The following is a 22,915-nucleotide window of genomic DNA, read 5'->3' as shown; positions in this document are numbered from 1 at the left end:
TATGTATATTGAATGTCAGAATGATAGAGCAAATAGAATTTTAAAAAGATACTATTGCTTTGAATTGTTTTCTTGCTTAAGATGTGGTTAATATTATTTATGAAGGAACCAACTTAAAAAACATGCTCAAGTCTTGGTTAAGCCACTTTTATTGACTGACCAAACTAACAAATCTGCTGCAGGGTATCTACAAAGTATCAGTAATATAATGTAGATACAGTGTAGAAGTAATATTGATTAGATGCTATTAAGCAATTAAAAGCTATAGTTTAAATGAAAGTTGCCTAACATTGTTTTTAAAAGTTGGAGATACTGGATTTATTAAGTCTCCATGGGCTTTGGAGGAAAATTGTGACATAAAATTGAAAGATAGAACAGTCATAATCTCATCCATCCCACTTATTTTAATTAACACAAGACTCCTGGTTTATTTTTTTCCCCAAGAGTATACTTTACTGAGAACAAAGTGGTTACAGATTAGATGAGCAGGTAGAATCTGTTGGCTTGGCATGAAAAAAATGCAATTAAGTTCCCCTTTTCCCTGGGCACCCTCCTGTTATCAGTCAATGTCCAATTTAAAGTTCTCAGGTTGTTTGGACACTGACCCTGTGTTCACGCCTTTCCTACCTCCACATTCCTTTTGCTGACTTTGTACTGGATTACTGCAACACATACTCTGGGCCCGCATGGCTCCAATCCCAACCCCGCCTTAACTACCCACATTCCAATCTCTCCCCTCCCCTGTTGCAAATGTCAGGCTGGCAAGATCCGATGCGAAGCAAGAAGCAGAATGGTGGCCATGACATGCCTCCCCTCCAGAAAAAGGCTATTGGAGAAGAGTGGCAGTCATGACACATAGCTTGCCAGATAGTTGGGGAAATAAATTTCCTTACAGAATGTTCACAAACTCACAGAAATGGTCAATGCAAATAATAACTTTTGTTGTACTTCATTTCTTCGTTGAAAAGTCTAGAGATTCTATCAAATTAAATGATCTGAAATCTGAAGTGTCACCACGAATCTCGGCTGAAGATTTGATCGACCTCTGTGACCTGACAGGACCTGGCCATTCTAAAACGCCAACAAAGAAGACAAAGTCGACCAAACCAAAGTTGCTTATTGTTGACATTCGGAACAGTGATGAGTATCCTTCTATGCTGAAAGTCGTGGCTTAATCATTTCTCACTGTTTTTGTCATTGTCACAGTTTCTGGTCGAAAAAGTATTTTATGAGAAATGGGAGAAAAACTTCCCACTAATTGGAGGAATCACTGATCGGGAGTCATCGGACTGAACTATGTTTAATCCATTATTGGGGGGGGGAGGGGCATCAATACTTAGAAAATCAGACATCAAGGAGAAGACAATCTACCTTTACTTTCTCTTTTCTATGTTCATTTTTAACAACAACAAAAATACAAACAAACATACCAGCCTGAAACAGAATTAATTATCCTAGTATCAGTGATGCTAGAGAGTTGTAACAGAGTAAAACATAACAGACCACAGCAAGAACAACTCCAAATTAAGTATTTCTTGGTTTTTTATCTCCATACTATTAACCTTGTGTGATACATTGAGATGAGCAGTATCCCAGAGTCATGTGTAAACCAGTAGTAGGATTCAATTTTTTTTACTACTGGTTCTGTGGGTGTGGCTTGGTGGGTGTGACAGGGGAAAGATACTGTAAAATCTCCAGTTAGAGGCAGGGATGGGATTCAAAAATCCCAGCAACTGGTTCGCTGCCTGGTTGCTGGGTGGGTGGGGCCATGGTGGGCGGGACCTACTGGAACTTCCTGTTTCCTTCTTCCGGTGGGTCTCCAGAGACCAGGGGAGGCCGTTTTTGCCCTCCCAAGGGTCCAGAGGCCTCCCCCAGGCCCTGGGAGGGCAGAAATAGCCTCCCCCGGCCTCTGGAGGCCCTCCAGAAGTCGGAAACAGGCTCATTTCCAGATTTCCAGAAAGCCTGGTTTTCCCCCCCTCCCAGAGCCTCTGCGCAGACCCTGCACTTACCTCCATCGAAAATGGGCCGCATGGAGACTCCTGGGAGGGGAGGGAGGGGAGGGGAGGGGTCAGCCTGTCAGTTGAAATACCACTTCGGCAAACCAGCTGTAACCAGTCCAAACTGGTAAAATCCCACCCCTGATCAGAGGTGGTATTTAAACTACTCAAAATTTCCACTACCGGTTCTCCAGAACTGGTCAGTACCTGCTGAATACCACCGCTGGTGTAAACTCTATGTAAACGTGATAGAGAAATAAATACATAAATAGTGGCTTGCAAAAATTAATATAGAAATCCTTGGCTGAATGTAGAATGTCTTTTCCATCCCTAAGTCTAACAACTGGACTATTTTGGAAGTTTCAAGACAAGGTCCATACAATACTACCAATAGACTTTATGCTCCCTTCTATGTCAGGTATAAATAGCTAACAAATCTACTTTCCTTCACTCACTGCAACAATGGTTACTGAAACTCTTGGGCAATTCATATTATCCAAGAAAGGATTAAGAAAAACTATGATCCTATTTTTTCTCATTTCTCCCCTAGGTTCTGGATTATCTATTATCTTTCTATCAGTTACTTAGTTTTCCTTCATTCCACACAGCTTCCATTACTCAGCATATCTTCTCAGACCCTACATGTCTGCTTTTCAGTAAGACCCAATGAGAAATCCTGTGTTCTTTCTTGTGGCAGGTATTATTAATTAGAACTGATAATTTTATTTTTAGTGCTAGAGACTTAGAAACATTTAGAACTGAATTACTTTTAAATTGAAACACCCTTTTCTTAGTCACACCTTTATTGCCATGACTTGAAAACAAGCCAAAACCCAACCCTCAGTATGTTTTATTATCTTACTAAAACAACAGTGATCACGTATAACTATTCTTTCTGTATATGTATTCATGTGCTTGTTGAGGTTTGCAAGGCCAAGCTTCACTGTGTTAGTCTATTGGCTGTTCATTATTTAGTTTTCTGAAGCTTTTTCTCTGGCAGTAGTTTAATCTTTTTAAGCCAGATTCATTTATAAGGAAAGCTTTTAATTTTGCCTGCACGACATGTTAAGAAAATCTCAGACTACGAAATGGAAGCACAAAACAATTTGTAAACCAACCGGCACACTGTATGTACATATATAGAAGATGGTTTGATGTTTTTATGTTTTGTTTGTTTATGTTTGTTTTTAAAAACCAATAAAAACTTAAAAAAGAAAAAAGAAAATCTCACAGAAACTTGAGCAGTTCTAATAACTCTTTGTTGAAATTAACAGGCAGCTTTTCTTGCCAAGATAGCGGGTGTGTATAGTTAATAACATTTCATCTGTAAGATTTGCTGTTAAACCCAGAGGTAGGCTTTTAATAGATCAGTGAAATATACCCAAAATAGGAAGTACTACAAAAAGAAGCAGTATCTTGAGGGAGTTTAATTCCATAGACAGCGGAGAACTATGTCCCAAGCACAGAAGGCATTTCTCAGTTCACAGAGACCACTTTGTTTTTCTCTCATTAACTGTGAATCTGTTTGTTCTACTTATAACAAGAACCTACAACTTGCAATCCTTGGGAACCCTAAGAGTTCCCCATTTTCTGATGAATTATATTTAATTAGACATAAGGAATAATCACACCAGCAGTGTTCGGTTAACCCAAATTAAATGTTAATTAATTTTCCCAGCTCTTCCCACTTTTTGGGATGTACTCCCTGGAATTCATTTGAAAGCCAAGTGCTGTTTTCACAGTAGTGAAAAAAATTGCTTCTGTGGTGTAAGGCAAAAGATGATTTATTCTCAACAATAGAACTGTCTTACAGATTTCTCAGGCCCAGAATCCTACTTATAATTTTGCATGTCTTAGTACAGTCTAAAAAAATTAAAAACATTTCCTGATTTAGGAATAATTTAATTTTACCAGTATAAAAGTATTGTGCAGCTATTTCTCTTCCTATCTAAAAAGTTTTTTTTATGTAAATAGGGAAAAGTTGGAAGAAGCAATAGGAAAACATTTTGGAATAAAATTCTATTAAGGAAAAGCAGGTCATTTCACAATAAAAGCTTTATCTGGAAGCTTTTTCAGCTAAAATGAAAAGCTTACCTACAACAGAAGGCAAAAGGTCAATCCATACAGTCTCCAGGCAGTTTAAATAGTACTCAGCTTGATGAAGCATTATGAAACTTTAGGCAATTGCTTGGAAAATAAGAACGAGATTCAATTTCCAAAGCTCATAAACTTGTTTTTATTGGATACCATATGTAAACTGCACACATCTAGTCAACCACTAGATGGGAGTCTCATTGTCCTATATGTCTATGTTTTCATCTCAGCCCTTTGAGGTATTACAAAAAGAAGCAGGAAGAGGAATGCTCAGTCTATCTTTATTGTAAAGTGTCATTAAAATAATCTTACAAGTCCGAAAGTACATCCCTTCCCCCACCTTACTTTTGTAATCCAAAAAAACTCGGTCTCTGAGATGTTTGCCACTTCCCCATTTCTTCTGCAGTCTCAGGTGCTCTTACTTGACTGTTGCCTACTTTACAGCTCTTCCTCCTATCTCCAAACATCTTTCCAACATACTATTATATCAGTGCTCATATAGAGATTTGGAACCCAGATATGGTGTGCTTCTACCCAAACCACACAGTCAAATAATTTAGCCATTATTTTTGAGTCAGTGTTACTGACTTTCGTGATTAAAGTTTAATTGTGGTCATCATCTCGTACTTTGATTACACCTGTATTCACGCCTAATAATTTTCATCCAGCACATTTAGAAATAGTATAATTAATAACAAAATGATTGGAAAATCAGGCCAAACCTAACAAGCTGGAGCTTCTATTCTTATTTTAGTTGTGGTTGCCATATAAAATATTTGGAAGCTAAGCTAAAAATAATCTGATTTGTATTGCAGGTATAAGCTATAGAGAATTATTTTTTTTCTTCATGTTAAAAGGTGGCATGGTGTAGGATAATGTAAGTGAAATAAGAGCATAGCATTTAAGTGATTTCTTTTGCAGTAGTCAGCATTTTTTAAAAAATAGAGTTTGCTAATTATGTTACAAAAGTGACAGTGGTATTTCATTGCTTTTGTTGAGGATCTCAGTGAAATTCTTAACAGTCCTTTAGTTCTGTTGGGTCTATTTCTGCTACTTATAGTCAGCTCACTCCTAGAATGGTTAAGATGCCGTATAAGATTGGAGTGAACATTTCAAAAGCATGCACAGTGACGTGCTAAAATAATTGCAGAAACAGAACATAAATGATTTTCTTTTTATCAAGGATGTATTGATACAGTTGTCAGAAAGGGCTCTCCTATTTTTAATCACTATTATACTATCAATGATAAAGATGTAGATTTATTTGAAAATTTTGCTGTAGTTCTCCAAAGTAAAAGAATTATTCCCTCCAACTAGATCAGGGGTGTCAAACTCATGGCGTCACGGCAGAGTCATGTGACATATCGGGACTTTTTCCCCCATTGCTAAACAGCGCGTGACGCATCTGGTCTGCGAGCCGTGAGTTTGACAGCCCTGAGCTAGATGAAATTAATGAATTATTTTAACTAGTGGGATGGGTCAGCTTTTTGTTGATCTCAAGCAAATGTTGCTGTTACGCTCCTCATGGTTATAATCTTGACAGTCATCCAAATGGAACTGCTTACACAAGTTGTTTTAAGAGGTATTCAAACTAGTATTAATCCTAGATTAGCTGTAAGCCTTCCTAAGGGATTTTAGAATTTATCATAGTGTTGCAATAACTTGAATGAAAAGTCATTACCTTGATTTTTAACACATAAACCATCTGTGCTCAGTAGGTGAAATTGGAATATCAAGCATTATTAATGTACTCTTGTTTGTAATATTTTATAGTCAGATAGGAATAGTAATGCAAAATGACATGCAATTTAAAATATTAAAACCTGTATTAATATCCATTCAATATGAAGCTGAACTGTAGGTATTTTTTTTTAAAAAAAAAAACCTTAGAAACACATCAGATTTAGTAACATGTATTACAAATATATTCCTTGTACAAGTGCAGAGGAGAGCATGATTGTTACACTTAACATAAGAATGAAAAAGATCCTAACAATATTAATGGTGAATATTATACATGAATATTGAAAAGGAACCTCCATTATTACCCATGGAATTTATTGTCAGCCAGTATTTCTATGATTACATCTTAAAGATCCTAACACAGAAGTTGGAAAGTTATGGCCCAGAGTCTTCATCAGTTACTAAGGATCTCACTTCATCTCCCTTGCTCTGAAAAGTCACCTTGAACTCCATAATAACTTTACTTGGTTATAGGAAGCTATGTATTTTAAAGAAAGGGGGCCTGCGTCAGAATTTTTACAAATTGAAAATCAGTAAAAACTATGCAAGACAGAGCAAATCTGCTGAAGCAAAAACCAGTGAGTTGCATGCAGAGTCATTAGGAGGAAAGAGAAAACGGGGGGAATCACGTATTCCTAGATATGATGAGGTTAAATACCTTTGGGTCCCTTTGGCAGGTGGATGTCTAAGTTACATAGTCCTATAAGAAATCCAAAGCACCAGGTTTCTAATAGAGTTGCTTACTCCTGTTTTAGCGTAACAATTTCCTTTGTTCTAGTTATCATTTGTAGAAAAACAGTTTCTGGTTGAAGCAGAATTTGGTTGAACTTCTCTTGTTGGGGCTTCCTTTATCTGGTGTTCTATGAAAACCATAAGTGATAGCTGCAAAATAACTCTGGCACGGAATACAGTAGCTTAGTTTCCTATCTTTATGTTGATTAACCAGTATACACGTAAATGCTGCTTTTAAGGGGAGAATCACAACGAGACAGGGTTCCTCCCAGAGTTTTTCCAGGTCATTAGTTGTCAGGAGAATGCTACAGTCTAATGCTGGGTATGTTTTTTTAGTGTTTTAATGGTTTTTATTGTTTTAAAATGTTTTTAAGATTTTTAACTGTAATATATGCTTTTGAATTGTGAGCCACCCAAAGTCACTTGCTAAGATGGGAGGCTATAGAAATTGAATAAATAAAATATATGGCAACAGTTGTAATGTTTTGCTCTTGTGCTCCTCCTCCTCCTCCTCCTGTTTCCTTAACTAAAATGTTTTGTCTAGTTTTAATCGTGGACATATACCAGGAAGTATTAATATCCCATTTGGTTCAGCTTTTACTGCTGAAGGAGAATTCATCCAGTGCCCTGCGACTTCCACACTTCAGAGCTTTAAAGGGAGAGTTGTGGTGATAGTAGGACACGTGTCAAAGAATGCAGCACAGGTAAGTTGCTTGGGGAGAAAGTATGTTTATTGTTCAGAACAAGGGTTGGTAAATAGTACAGTACCTGGATTGCAGTTTTACAGACAATTTACAAATGTAAAAATGTGTTGCAGCCAGACCTTGCATACTCCGACACCTGCCCTGCCGGCCCATTTCTTCTGCATATGGCAAGGCCTTTCCTGAAGGCCTCTGCAGCCGATAACAGAGTTCCAGATTGATCCGGAGCTCTGTTATCAGCTGCAGAAGCTTTCAGGAAAGTCTTGCCAGCGTAGAAGAAATTCCTGAAAGCCTCTGACAGCGAAAAAGAGGTTGGGGGCACGCAAGTGAGGTGAGTCAGTGGAACACATACCCCACCCAAAATAAGACGTGGTGCCTTTTTTGGTGGCAAAAAAATACAATAAAGGATCTTATTTTCAGGAAAACATGGGTATAATAAGTAATATAGTAAAAACACAATGTAATATTCATGAGGTAACAGAGAAAAAACCCAGCCAATAACATGACCCAGCCAATAACATGACCCAGCCAATAACATGACCACCAAGCCATGTCCACCCAATCACATGACCACCAAGCCACACCACCAACTAAGACACGCCCACAGAACCAGTTGTTAAAAAATTTGAATCCCACCCCTGTGCGTATCCACCGCTTTCAAAAATGGAGGTTCACGCACTCATCTGCCACTTGTGTGGCCCAGTTCCACAGGCCGTGGACTGGTACTGGGCCATGGAATGGGGGGTTGGGGACCCTGATGTACAAATTACAAAATTAGCAAAGAAAGTTGTCCAGTGTCACAGCAGTTTTACCTTTGAGACTGTCCATCAGAGCAGTATCAGGAACTGATTGACTGGATATACACGTAAGTTACTTGCTTTATGTGATGTGATTTATGACATTAATTATTTTCTGAGTATTAAGACTAAATCAACAAATAAGGGGACTCTGATTTGAACTGATAAGATTGTTAATAAGAAGTGTTCTTCTTTTAAAAGAGATAGCCAGTTTTTAACTTTTTTAATCTGGTGACAGTAACATTTAGAAATTTTGTTCTGTGATTCTAGAAACAACAGGTTCTTGAATTCAAGCCCATTCCAGATATAGTGAAGATTAAACAAATGAATTTTACCCTGTTTTTATAACCACTGGCGCTTAGGGAGTGTGAACTTTTTATCACCATTCATTTATTTTGCCCTGTAAAAATTAATTACCTGTTTCTAAGTCATTAGCTGGAGTCATTTTTAAATAATTAATATATTATTTTATAATTCCATTAGAATGGTTGCTAGTATATTTTTAGAAGTGTAATTGATGGGATTTCATCTCCCCAAAAATGTGTGTCGGTTGTTTTTTTAAAAAATTCTGATGATGAAATAAGGCAGGATGACACATTCCTGGCCTAAAAATGCATCTCTTCCTTCTATAAAACTGATTGATTTTTAAATATGTTTGGTGACCTTTCCATGTGGGAACTATTCATTTAGCTGATAACTAAAGAAAATCATTTGTTTCATAGCATCATAAGTACTGGGAAATTAACTTTAAAGCACATTTTCAGTGGAAAATTATTGGGTCAGTGGCCCAAAATAACAATACTACACAGTAGACACACATAGCAGCATTCATTAGTGTGTGCCAAATCAGCTAATCCAACTCTGGAACCAAGTCAATCTCATTGAGGTTATTGTGGAGATAACCCAGAGTTAGAACAGAAAATAGAACAACATACTCTCATAGCTGAGCATGGGAAAACCAAAACAATTATTTTTGTTTTGTTTTTTAACCAGTAAGTGAAATCCACTAAAGGGTGGAAAAGAACATGCTACAAGAAATTGAAATATTTCAAAATTTGTAAATATGGTGCAGACTTTTTGAAGCCACACTTCTTCCACAAAATGTGTTGTCTTCTTGTTTTCCAATTATACATAACTTAGTTGTTTGGGAACGTTTATTTTTATAGAATTACAGAAGTCCCCATGGGGATAAACAGCTTTGTAAAGTTTCAGACATAGGTTATCTGTTGAAGCATAAATAGTCAAGGTGAAGTCATGAATCTTGTCAGTTGGCCAGATCAATTAGTTAAAGCAGATAACAAAACATTATTACTAAGATAAGAAACTTGAAACATCTGTAAAAGGTTTTAAAAGGTTCGGAGATTTTTGAAAATTATATTTGTCTGATTATTTGCATAAGTTAACATAAATCATGGAAAGCTAAGATGAGAAACAGTATATAAACAGCAGGTACTTCATTTTTTCCCATAGTTTAATATGTATTACAATTATAATCATACAAGCATCATAAGTATATTATAAGTGAATGCCGAATGATAACAAGGAGATAAGGTATATGTTGACCCTCTCCTCTGACAATAGTGATGATGTGTTTTTAGCCTGTTAAGAAAAGACTCATAGACTTTTTCATTCTAACTAAATAGCATGAATGTTACAAAATTCACTTATTACAATCTTCGATAATGTTGAGATTTTTGTGCTTTGCAAGAGTGGAGTGATTATTTTGAAAATGTGTCTACTTTGTTAAAAAATAAATCCATAAAGTAGATCTCAAATCTAAAATAATATACTTGATTTTACTGTATGGTAGGTTTCTTTCTTATCATATTTTCTATCTACCTAGATTAATAGGAACTTTAAAATGCTTGTGAGCTGAAGTCTTTTTTTTAACCTGCCGTTTCTACTTGAAATTATGGAGTGGAAGGGGTACATTCCTTACCAGTTGAGAATTTAGGGAATGTTTCTTTTATCTCGAGTGAACAAATAGTGCATTTTTGTCATAGTTTGTTCCTTACTACTTATCTCACTCATTACCTTGATGTTTGTAGAGTTGAACTCCTTTAGATTGCTTTTACTTGTTTTAAATTCCAAGCCACATCTGAGAAACTTTTTTAATGCTTTCTGTTTTGTAAAAGGTGATCACATAATCCCAAGACACTGCAAAAATCATAAATATAAATCAATTGCCAAGTGTCTGAATTTTGATCACATGGCCATGGGGTGCTGTAACAGTCGTAAGTGTGAAAAATAGTCATAACTCACTTTTTTCAGTGCCATTGTAACTTCAAATGGTCACTAAATGAATTGTTATAAGTTAAGACCACCTATAGAAATATTTTGAAGTGAATTATATATGAAAAACCATATTGGCATATTCAGGAAAGACAAATAAATGTATATAACAGTGTTCTTGCAAGCTTTCCCCATTTCCTTAGATTAATTTCATATTTTGGAACTTTATATTTAAATTAATTGGATTTTAAGAAGAGGAGAGTTGCAATTGCAAAAGTTATTAATTTATTGAATTATTTTAACATTGTGTCGTTCTCATTCTACCGTCCTCTTTTTATGGATGTTTCTAAACAGAGGATTACTGTGTTCTCGTGACCTTTTCTTTTTGGGGGCAGAGAGAGGGTGGAAATAGAAGTGGTAAGAAGGGAAGGGTTAAAATAGAAGAGATTGTTCTATAAAATATCCATGAGGCAGAATAATTGAAGAATGAAAGTCCAATTTGGAAGCATCTTATTGACTACGTATGTATGTAAAAATAAATATGTAACATACAGTCAACTCTATTTAATTTTTTTTTTTTTTGCTTCTTTTCCCCCTACAAGTTCACTTGTAAAAACAAAAGCTGAAAACTTGTGGAAGCAATTGGAAGCCATATAGTTGTCTACATTCAGCCTTAAAACTTGCATTATCCCCACCCCCACCCTCAGATGGGGAAAAGCAGTGAAACCAGTTTTCCAGTCATCTTTATGGTGTAGGAAAGCTAAACTATTGTGTAAGTGTAATGATGGACACCAAAAAAACAACAACCCAGGACAGGACTAAGAAAGACTGAATAGCAGTTACATTATAAATGCAACACAGCTACAGCTTATAGTTCTAGTCCACTTGGAGTGTCCATCTATTACGTTATGCTCATTGTTTTAACTCTGAGCTGGTCTACTTTTGGTTTGCTCTGTGCACCTCACAGAATCAGTTAATTTTGGGTCAAAGTATAAATGCTGTTGCAAGAACCAAATTGATGTAGGAAGTCAAGGCTCCAAGGTAGAAACCAGGAGACGTGAATTATAGTTCCACATTAGACACAAAAGCCAGCTGAGTGACCTTGGGCCAATTACTCTCTCTCTCTCTCTCTCTAAACCAGGGCTCTCCAAACTTGGCAACTTTAAGACTTGTAGACTTCAACTCCCAGAATTCTCCAGCTAGCTATGCTTTAACATTGTGTTAAATCTATGCTGGCTGGAGAATTCTGGGAGTTGAAGTCCACAAGTTTTAAAATTGCCAAATTTGGAGACCTCTGCTCTAAACCCCAAGAAGATGGCAATGATAACTTCTCATAAATTTTGCCAAGAAAACTGCAAGAACTAGTCCAGGCAGTCACCAGGACTCAACCCTGACTTGAAAACATATAGACACACATAATGATATTAAATAAATAAAATTTCTGTTTACTTCAATTTATTGGCCACATCAATAAATGTCTGGTATGGTACAGCAACCAAAGAGGACAGGTACAGACTCCAACAGATAGTTAAGACTGCAAAAAAAAAAAAAAAATTGCAACCAGCCTGCCTTCCATAGAAAACCTTTATATTGCACAGGTCAGAAGGAGGGCTGAGAAGATATCTGTAGACCCCTCACATCTTGGAGAAATTGTTACAACTTCTTCCTTTGGGACAGGGCATTGCATGACAAAACAACTAGACATAGGAACAGTTTTTTCCCTCATGCCCTCATTCTGCCAAACACCTAATTCTCATAGTGCTGTCTATTGTCCATGTATATTTATACATGTAACATGGATGTATTATCTTCTTTACTCCATCCTAATGATATGATGATCATGATGATTACAGTACATTACTCTGTTGCTTTGGATGTACACTGAAGCTTCTGCACAGGAGACAAATTCCTTGTGTGTCTAATCACATTTGGCCAAATAAAGTATTCACTTCAGTTGAATTCAACATCACTCAATACTGCTCAACATGACTTACAAAAACTAATAAACCCTGCAACATTAAAATAAACGGACTACTACTTTGTCTATCAAAATACGAATCAAAGGCCAAACTTTGGTGCAGTTCCCTTATGCATCAATACAACCCGCATGAAGGTTTAGTAACATTCAGTGCCAAAGATAATGCAAAAGTTTAAAAAAGCCAAAAGGGGTACATCCTTTTTCACAGAATTGTAAGAAAGGGCACCTTTTTGATATCTTTTCTGGTTCTATCTATGACACTAGAAGGCTGGAGTAGTAGCTATATACTCCCTCCCCAGCAACTACCAACTCATTTTTCTCTATTCAGCTTAACTTATCATGGTAGGCTTGGATGTCATGGTAGCTTGCAAGATAAATCCCAAGACAAGGAATAAGTGCAGGATTTAATGAATTACAAGTGAAAACTAATTTAAGGCATTTGAATTGTGCTGCTAATCACAGAATGCAGAGTTATTAAATCCTGTAGTGTAGTCTCATAGATTGCCATAAGATACTTATATTGTCTCCCATCTACAGAAAAAAAAACACCTAGCAAGCAATATATTATTTCAACATTTCTCCCCCAAAGCTACATGATTGGAGGGGCTCATTAAAAAGAATTAACTGTAAGAAGAAGCTAGAATACTTGGTGATAAAATTCTCCCTCCCTTTTCCACCTGTAATTTAGCTTATCTAGAGGGTTTGAAGAGAAATATATAATTTTATGTCTCTTTGTGTCTACAAAGATGGTATGATTTAAATATGGGTTTGGGGAAATCCTTTTATTTATGCAAAACTTAAATTCCTCTGCTCTGAAGCACACCTATAATGGAAAGTTTTCCTATTTTACTACTATAATTTTGCAATGGAAAACTAAGGTTCTTCCCTCTAAAGGAGGTATATATGAAACTTAAAATGTAAATATTTGGAATGATTCTTTCTTCCCCTCCAGCCAGAGGTAATACATGCCAGAAATAACCCTTTAAGTTTTTGTTTTGTTAAAGAATCAATGTAAGAGTTATGTTCTGACCTTGGAGGTAAGAAATCAAACAGTACTGGAAAATGACCTATCACTATTCTGATTTTAGTCTCTTTGATTATTCACATGCTCTGTTGCTGTTTAACTTGTCAGAAATTTGGCTGCTGATCACATTCACAGATTATCTTAGCAACAGTAATTAGAGAACATTCACCTTTGACCCTAGTTTTCATTTAACTTTTTGGTTTTTAATTTACCTTTCAATATAGAATTGAAATAAAGTCATATTGTTCATTGCTGTTGCTTTCCTTATGTTCCTTAGGTTCTATATTGTTTAAATCAGACCCTGTATTAAAGATTGTAAAAATAAATTAGCAATAATAACATACTGATTCAATAATACCTTAATGTGAAAAATGCAATCCTATGATGACAGTTTCTCTTGTTTAAGCATATATCCCTTCATCCATGTGCAAGCTAGGTGATAGAAAAATGCAACTGATTTCCTACCCACCCCCACCCTCAAAAACTGAATAGGAAATGTTACATATGCATAAAGGTCTCAATTCTTCTCTTTTTGTTTTTTCAGTAGTATTTTAGATCAAGCCTAGATCTGATTTATTATATTTCCTATTTTATGGAATGGTATTTACGTTAATATGTACTAGTGGTAGTTTTTTTTTCTATTTCCAGATGAAAATATGAAAAAGCTGCAGGTATACAAAACTCTTTCTTTCATGTCTGTTCATCCCAGTTCATAGTTTTCTGAATTGTTTTTGCAAGATCTGTCTTTTTTTTTTTTTTGTCAAAATGTTCAATTACGTTTCTTTTTTCAAATCAAGCCTTTAGTATTTCTTCTTCCTACCCCAGACCACCCAGCTAGCAAACACCGTATTTGACCAGTTGTCACAGATTCTCATCTGCTTTGTTGCTATGTGTCTCCCAGCATGATGGCAGTTTGAGCTCATCATCTCTTCAGGAGTTCTAAAAGGGTCATTTGTCAAAGCTCCATCAATTACTTAGGCATTGCAAAAGAACAACCACACAGCACAAGATTCATTAGATTTTATGAGACATCGGCAATTGCAGTTGCCTTTTGGAAAAATAGAACTTAGTATTTGGGGGATATGCTATGCCAGGCATGTCGAACTTTTGGTTTGCCTGGGTCACATCAAGTGAAGAGGAATTGTCTTGGGCTGCATATAAATATATGTAATATGATAACAATCACTAAAAATCATACAGTGTTAAAAGTTTGCGATCTTGTGGTGCCACCTTACTAGCTGTTCAGGCCCTCATGGAGCCTGTAGGCCTTGGATTGGACAGGCTGTGCTAAACCATGATATATATCAGTGTCAAACTCAATTTCATTGAGGGTTGGATCAACATTGTGGTTGTCCTCTGGTGGTCGGAGGGGAGAGGAGGGGCGGGGCTGGGATGGTTGCAGCTGACTGGGTGTGGCCAGCTTGACATCGCTCACATGGCTGGTGATTGTGGGGGCCAGGCAGGGTTGAGAAGGGAATCTGGGCAGGGGTGGGATTCAATTTTTTTAACAACCGGTTCTGTGGGCGTGGCTTAGTTGGTAGGTGTGGCTTAGTGGTCATTTGACTGGCTGGGTGTGGCCAACTCAACATCACTCACATTGAGGCACGCATCTCCTCTCCTGGCCTCTCAAGACTGTGGAGATGCTGCAACAGTCGTAAGTGTGAAAAATGATCATAAGTCACTTTTTTCAGTGCCATTGTAACTTTGAATGGTCACTCCACACAAGCAAAGTACCAGCAAAGGAGGCAAAAAAACTCCAGAGAAGTTCCAGAGACAGGAAGTCTAGTCTTGCCAAGAATGTAATAAGGGTTAACGGAGAGGCAGTTTCTTTAAGCAACACCAGAATGTTTCCTTCCTGCCTTCCTTACAGGATTAGGCCAGTAATTTCTTCTAACAACCGGTTCTCTGAACTGCTTAGAATGTTAACAACCGGTTCTAGCGAATAGGTGCGAACCTGTAGAATCCCACCCCTGAATCTGGGGTCTCTGTTGGGTGGGGCAGTGGATGGGAGGCTCGTCCCACAGCATGAAGTGAGGTGAGGCAGGGGGTGGGAAACACACATGCATGCCGGGATGGCGTGGGCTGGGCCGAAGTGACGCAGGCCAGCCCCTTACAGTTTCCAGGATGGCCACATGGGCTAGATCCAACCAAAATCATCAGCCAGATCCAGCCCGCAGGCCTTGAGTTTGACACCTCTGATATATATGAATGATCAGGGATATGTTGATCTAAGTGCCTTCCCTTCCTCTCTTCTCCTAAGCATCTAGGAGAAGGAAGAAGAACCCCAAATTCAGTTTCACTACAGCATTACACATGCAGAACACAGAGATTGTGGCTAAATTCTAACTGAATGACTCACAAAAACAGCAAAAGATTGGAATATAGTTCATCCATTAACAAACAGAATTGCTTATAGCAAAATAAATTTGCTGAATTAAATATGCACTGTGATTTATCTCTCATTCCTTATGACTGGGTGCCTTTCTTGCTTATCTCTGCAATGACAATTTATGGCTTAATGTAACTTGCTAATTGCATAGTTTAACATCATAGACCTAACATGTTGATGCTCAGTATATATAAATAGACCCTTCATAGATAGTTTTAGGGTTTGGGGACAGGAATGACTTTCTCATGAAAAGAACGAGAAAAGAGCTCCAAGGTTGGCCTGTTCATCTTGTACCCCTACCCCACAAATGTGATCTTCTGAAGCTCTTCTTGCTATTGGCCACAAAGTCCTGCTGTGTTTATCCTGTACTGATTTGGCCCCAGTTAAATAAGAAGAGTGATGCCAAAATTCCTTGGCTTTCTTCTTCACTAAAGCTTTTAAGAACAATTACCTCTGACTGTTATCAGCTGTATTACTTGCCTATACAAGTAACAGCTAGATATAGATCATGGTACTATATCTCCAGTCCCCAAAGACTTACATGAAAACCTTTGAAAGGATTTTTCTTTTAGCTTTCATCAAGTACCAATAGATATTATCTTGTATTTGTTCAACACAAAAATATTTATTATGAAACATAACAAAATTATATCTTTATTGTTTAAGGCAAACTAATCCCTAGTTTTCAGATCGAGAAACCATAGATTTACAGTAGTTTTTGTACTGCTTTTCCTTTTTAATTGTCAGCTGAGGTCAAAATATTTTTGTTGTTAGTTTAAATAGGCATGTATTGCTTTTGTCAGCTCTGCATAGGGATTTTGTTTAATATTATATACTACAAATATTATAGAATATGGTTTAACATGAGTTAACATCATAGCTGAATTATGTGATCAATTCTAAAATGATTATCCATATAGTTGCATCACAGAGGAGGCATAAAGCTTCCTCTGTGATGCAACTATAAATAGATATGGGAGATACTCCCTCATGAGCTTATTCTAGAATTATAATGAATTGGGGTTCCATTACTTTCATTAAGCAAATGAAGGATTTTCCTACTATTTTCAGGCAAAAACTAAGACTATTTTCTTGAAAACTATAATAGGGGAGGGGTTAATATGGCAAAAATAAAACCATGTTATGTAAATTAGAAGGGGGAAAACTATTTCAAATATGTGTATAACTGCTTTAAAGAATATTGGAAATCACGAAGAAGGCAGAGCCTCCTCGCTGACGGACCGTAGATCGCGACTGCGGCTATGGTCCGAGCTCTTTTGTTGGAGAGCCCCGATTATTACGATTAGGGGCTGAAGCTGCCTTGGAGGGGCGGCAGAATAAGGGGAAGCCGCAAGCCAGGTTGAGGGGAGCCACATCTCCCCTCCTGGGCTTGGTCTTTTTCCCCCCAAAGACGACTGCAGCGGTGGTTTAAAATGGCCACCCCGAAGAGGAGGACTCAGCTGGACTAAGCTTTGTGCAGGAGGGAAGAAAGAGGTGGATAACATCTGAACCGGGACAACTGGGCAATATAAATAAACAAAAGTACCCCGGGATTAAGGTAACATGGAATTTTTAAGAAAAGAAAAGTGAGCGGCGAAATTATAAAGGGACAGGAAAAGAAAAAAGAAAATATTTTTGACAGCTAAGCGGGGCTTCGAACCGGGAAAGGAAGAGGCTGGAACTAAAGATTTAACTAAATTGGACTAAAATATTTTGGGAATAAACAGGCATAAAATAAAGCTGGACTTAAGATTGTCAAATAATAATAATAATAAAGTTTACAAATTGGAGACTGGACTGTGCTGGAATATTGAGGTTCAAAAAACCCTAAACAAAAAAATAGGGGGAAAAGGTGAAGACTTTGTATAATGGAGAGTGCCACCTTTTGACAAAAACTTGAGATATAACACTAAAGAAATATTGAAACAAAGTAAGAATCTTAGAAAGTAAAAGCAGAACCAGAATAAAGAAAAAAGCAAGGAAAGACTGACTGTGGGATTGATTGGTGTTTTTGGTATAGACCCTTGGCTGGAATAATTGAGAACTTTAGAAAATTGAAAGAAGAAAAGTAAAAGTGGTTTTTTTGTGGACTTTAACGATCATAAAATACAAGAGTGTGTAATGATGATATCTCTTCGTGAATTAAAAATGGAACTTAAAAATATGAGAGAATTACTACAGGAAAGAGGCGAATCACTTTGCTCTGTGTTAGAAAAAATGGAAATGGCGATTGAAGAACAAGAAGAAAGAGCTTCAGAGGAGGAAGAGTCGATTCAAGGAGAAGACATTTTAAATAGACAATTAACACAAAGAACACTACAAAGAAGTGGAGAAAGAAGGAAGGTTAAAAAGAAGGCAATCAAAAGGGGGAATACCTGTGAAGTCGGGAAAGGCAGAAAGACCCAGCAGAAAAGGGGAAAGGAAGATATTAAGAAAGAGAGGGATATAAACTGGAATGAGAAAAGATATGGGGAAAAGAAGGGGAGGAGAAGCATAGGGTAATATAGATACTGATAACTTTTATTAAAAATTAAGGGGGGGAAATATGCTGCGGAATCCAAATGAAAAGATGTAATTATTATTGTAACTTCTTAAAAATAATGGTTTATTGGGAATCAAGATAAGGGAATAAAGGTATATTTTAATCATTGAGGTGTCACACTCAAAGCAGTAAAAGAGGGGAAACCTATACTTGTTTTTTTTTCTTTAGTGTTAAAATTTATATTAATCTAGAATTTATAAAAAGAATGTGTAATTGAAAGGGAATATGACAGACTAAAGAATCAACTAAATAAGTTAATATAGACTATTAAAAGCAAGGAGAGACATTGGTAACTATTATTATTATTATTATTATTAGACAAACACATATTGTTTATCTTTATTTTTAAAATAAATATTAAAGGATTATATTTGAAATAATTGAAATGAAACAAAAAGATGTTTCGATTGAGATTAATGAAAGAGGCTAGAATTAATGTGTTTGTTTCTCTCCTTACTGAAAATTAGGAATAGAAAAGGTAATAATAGAATTAAGTATGCATATATGAATGTATAATTGCTGTCATATTTGTATGTAAAGGTGATGACCCGGAAATATGTTGTCCACTAAAAAGAGATTTTTGTTTTTAATGTGAAAAACTGAATAAAATTTGTTTAAAAAAAAAGAGAATATTGGAAATCACTTAAGTATTTTTGTTTTGTTTTTCTTTCTGTTGCTTTCAACACTTTTTTCTTAATTTCTTTCTTTTTGTACTGCTTGGTGTTCATCTTTTAACTTTATAAAAATACTTAATGAAAATTATATAAAAAAGAAAACCATAAAAGCTGTAATAACACATGTTGTCTACCAATTGAATATTGGTTATAAGAATTATAAGATTCATAGTGAAATCTGAAAGTCAACAACATTTCCCATTGCTTTGGAAAATATTTGTATTGTTTCTGAATTTACACATTTATCACTGAAAACAAACATGTTGGTCTGCTTTTAACTGAATGTAGAGATCCCACTTAAACATGAAAGCAGGTGGGTGACTTTGGATCAATCTCTCACAGTACAACTCACCTCACAGAATTGTTGTGAGGAAAGTAGGAGGAGGAAGGTACAGTACACAATGTTCATGGGTACAGTATGTTCACTGTCTTGAGATTTAAAAAAATAATAAAGATGGGGTATAAATTAATGAAATACATATATAAATATTAAATAAATATAATAAAGCATTAACATATTCTAATACAGGGCTGTCAAACTCCCAGATCATGGGCCGGATGCATCATGTGCTGGCCACGCCCACACCCAGTTTAGCAAAGGGGTAAAAAATCCCAATACATCATGTTGACGCCACCATGACATCAGTTTGACACTCCTGTTCCAATAGAATAAATTGAAATCAGTCAAATTAAAAAAAAATTATGTATCTTCAAATTCAGTTCTCCAGATCTAAGCATGCAAACGTTAAACATTCAGGATAATTTTCAAGTGGGAAGTGAGTCAACACATTTGCTCTACAAGTACTATGTATGGATAAAGTGGGTGATAATAGGATGGTGGTAGAAGACTCATTAAAACTGAATCACTTCAGCTTGAAAAAAGTATGTAAAGGTTCTGTAGTACTTCCTGTATAAAACAAACATAAAGATTACTTAGGAATAATTTAGTAAGTAAAGATTGTTCTTTGATAATAGGAGTATGCAAAAGCTGTAGTAAGTTTAATCTTAGACCTTAGTTTTTCTTATATAGTTGCATATAGGTAGTCCTCAATGTATAGCCAGATTCACTTAACAAGCGTATTATTAACTTCATAAGTTCAGCAATTCACTTAAGAACTGTGGCAAGAAAAGTTGTAAAATAGAGCAAAATTCATTGAACTGTCTCACTTAGCAACAAAAAATGTAGTCCTAAGTCAGGTATTGAAACAATATATATGCATCATTCTAACGTAAAATATTTCTACTTCAGTTCACAGCTCATCTGGTGAAAAATAAATATCCAAGAATTTGCATTCTGGATGGTGGTATAAACAAAATCAAACCAACAGGTCTTCTAACAGTTCCTTCTCCACAAATATGACCAGAAAAGCTTGAAGTATCTCCAAACACCCTTCTCTTAAGAGTACAGCAACATTTTAATTCTGCTCATGCCCCAAATATTGTATCTGTTTACGGCATTTTTTTCAGTTAAGTAGTTTTTTTCAATTTATCATTTTTTACAGAACTTTACCTTGACTGGAAGAAGCTATAAAGCATTAAAATGATGTAATTCTAAGAATTGTCAATTGAGCTTTGTCTATCCAGCAAGAGAAAAAAAGCTGTTGTATATATAAAATCTGCACTTATTAACTCAAATTATGAGTTTGAAATTATATGGATGAACAATATCATTTGAGTTGCTGATACATTTAAAATATAATTATTTCAGTTCAAGAATTAATTTGACTTACTAGTTTTTCTGGACCATGGAATATTTAAAATCAAGTTGGGGGGGACTAGAAATTGCTTTCAGAACCGACTTATTGAATCTTTAAACAGAATATTTTTATAGAAATTTGTCCAAACAACTTACCATCTCTTGTTTGTTACAGCTGTAATAGTGCAGCAGTTGTCATGAAATAGTCTTAATTCTGTTAAATTTAAATATATTGTGATTTGAAAATTATCTGTAAAAGAATAAACTTTTAACTATTACATTTGAAATATTGTTTCTGTAAATATTAGCATTGCTAATCAAGAACAGAGGAAACCATATGTGTGTGTGTGTGTGTGTGTGTGAATTTTTGTGAATCCTCATCATTGCAAAAAATTGAAATTGACCTGATAATTTTCTCACTAAGAGACTGCCTTTAAAAAGTGTTTAACCATTTTAAATTGTGGTTTTTTATTTATTTTATGGAAAGTATGAAAGAATCAATGTTTCAGTGCTTAGTAATAAATAGATTGGAATGCCTTTACAATCCAGAACAGTGTATGATTTGAAAAACCTAAATGGCAGTGTAAACAATAGAGTTCATGCAAGATCATTATATTGATTTATTTCTCCCACAGAGTCATCAGGTGTTGTTGTTTTTCAGGTGTTACTTTTCATTTTATTAATTTGGGACACTTATGTAAGAATACCATTGGATATGGTGAACATTATTTCCCAACATAAGTAAATTACTTACTTATGTTTAAATATTTCATGAAAAAAATAAGATTAAAATAAAATGTCAAATATTTACCATAAATTGAATCTGATTTTACTTTTTTTTAATTGAGACTTTGATAGTCAATACTCTGTTTCAGAAGAGAAGTTGAATATTGGAAGTTTTCAGATTATCCATAAAAGACATGTAAGTAGTAAATTGTCTTATTGCATCATAAATATATTTGACTTGGATGTGTCCACTTCCAGAGTGTTTGGGGTTTGACCCAGTTTAATGTAAAGGTTAAGATACAAGTCTAGAAAGATGAAAACCATGAGTTCAGGTCCAGCCTTAGCCATGAAAGCTGGGTGACTTTCGGCCAGTCACTCATTCTCAATCCAATCCACCTCACAGGGTTGTTTTCGACGAAAATGTGAGGGGAAGATGTGTAAAATATGTTCACCGTCTTGAGTTATTTGTCAATATAATAATGGTGGGATTATAAATGCATAAATAAAACTGCCTCAACTACCATTTTGACTTCTTTTTTACCTCCGGTCAGGTTCATAAAAATTAAATAGAAAATAATCTTCACAAGGAACTTCAGAATGTTTCACTAAGTCAGTTATGTATGAAAAATAGGGACTTCCGGTTTGAGCTTCTTCGGTGACAAACCGAAACCTCGTCTCTCCGAGGCTTCGATCCGTGCTCGCCGCTGGAGCACCCCGAACCAGGAAAAGAAGTTGTAAAAGACAGAAACAAGAAATGGAGAAACAGGGAAAAGATATAAGGATTGTAACCTAAGTTTGTTTAGAGGCAATGTGTGAAAATTTAATTGTAAAAGGGATTCTGCAAAGGTACATAAGATAGCTTTGTTATATTACAAATAGAAATAACTTTAGAAAATATGATGATGGATAAAATATTTATTGTAATGCAGTGGGATGTTTGTTAATAAATAAATGAATTAAAATGATTGAGAGAATTAAAAGGGAACATTTTAATTATTAGTAATGATTTATAAAAAATATAAGTGAGAAATATGGAAAAAAAAGAATTAACTAAAATGGATGTTAAGATTTTAATGTTTATAAGTGTTCTCAAGGATATGATATTCAATTGAAAAATGTTAATATATGTTAAGATTTTAATGCATATTAATGATAGACATTGAATTGGAATGGAATGTGTTTTATATATATAAATATATATATATATATATATATATATATATATATATATATATATATATATATATATATATATATATATATATATATATATATTTCTTTTTAAGAATATAGTGTCTATTTTAAGAATGTACCAAGCAGAATTCGATTAGAAGTTATGTATTATATTGAATGCTATAATCTTAAAGCTATACATTGAAGCTTAAATAAGAGCTTGAATGGATAAAATTAAAGGATATAAAGGTTTCATACTCTAATTGGTAACTACAGGGAAAAATTTGTTTAATAAGAAAAGATAATGTGAAATTGTAACAGGACAGACAAAAGTATAAATATAATGATTTGAATTGAGATAATCAAAACAAAGTTGAGAAAATTAGAAGAAGGGAAAAACTATGTAGAAAATATAAA

General features: G+C 35.3%; 1 protein-coding gene across 3 annotated transcripts in view; it reads left to right on the top strand.

The window, feature by feature from the left end:
- TBCK (TBC1 domain containing kinase) overlaps positions 1-21,416 on the top strand; it is a 92,643-nt gene extending 71,227 nt beyond the window's left edge. For 2 of the 3 annotated variants that reach the window (XM_026668655.2, XM_026668656.2), the window contains exons 24-26: positions 969-1,144; positions 7,111-7,270; positions 20,153-21,416. In XM_026668655.2, coding sequence (XP_026524440.1) covers positions 969-1,144; positions 7,111-7,270; positions 20,153-20,263 — 447 coding nt within the window. In that variant the 3' untranslated portion in view covers positions 20,264-21,416. Of the gene's footprint in view, positions 1-968; positions 1,145-7,110; positions 7,271-9,907; positions 9,989-20,152 lie in introns of those variants that run through there. The other variant, XM_087962938.1, reaches the window with a different exon arrangement.
- Positions 21,417-22,915: the final 1,499 nt, after the last annotated feature.

The sequence above is a fragment of the Notechis scutatus genome, chromosome 4, assembly GCF_049901735.1.
Source record: "Notechis scutatus isolate UNSWTSFEM ecotype Mainland chromosome 4, rNotScu1.2, whole genome shotgun sequence".
Classification (NCBI taxonomy): domain Eukaryota; kingdom Metazoa; phylum Chordata; class Lepidosauria; order Squamata; family Elapidae; genus Notechis; species Notechis scutatus.
Note: the sequence above shows the minus strand (reverse complement) of the source record. Positions and strands in the feature narration are given on the sequence as shown.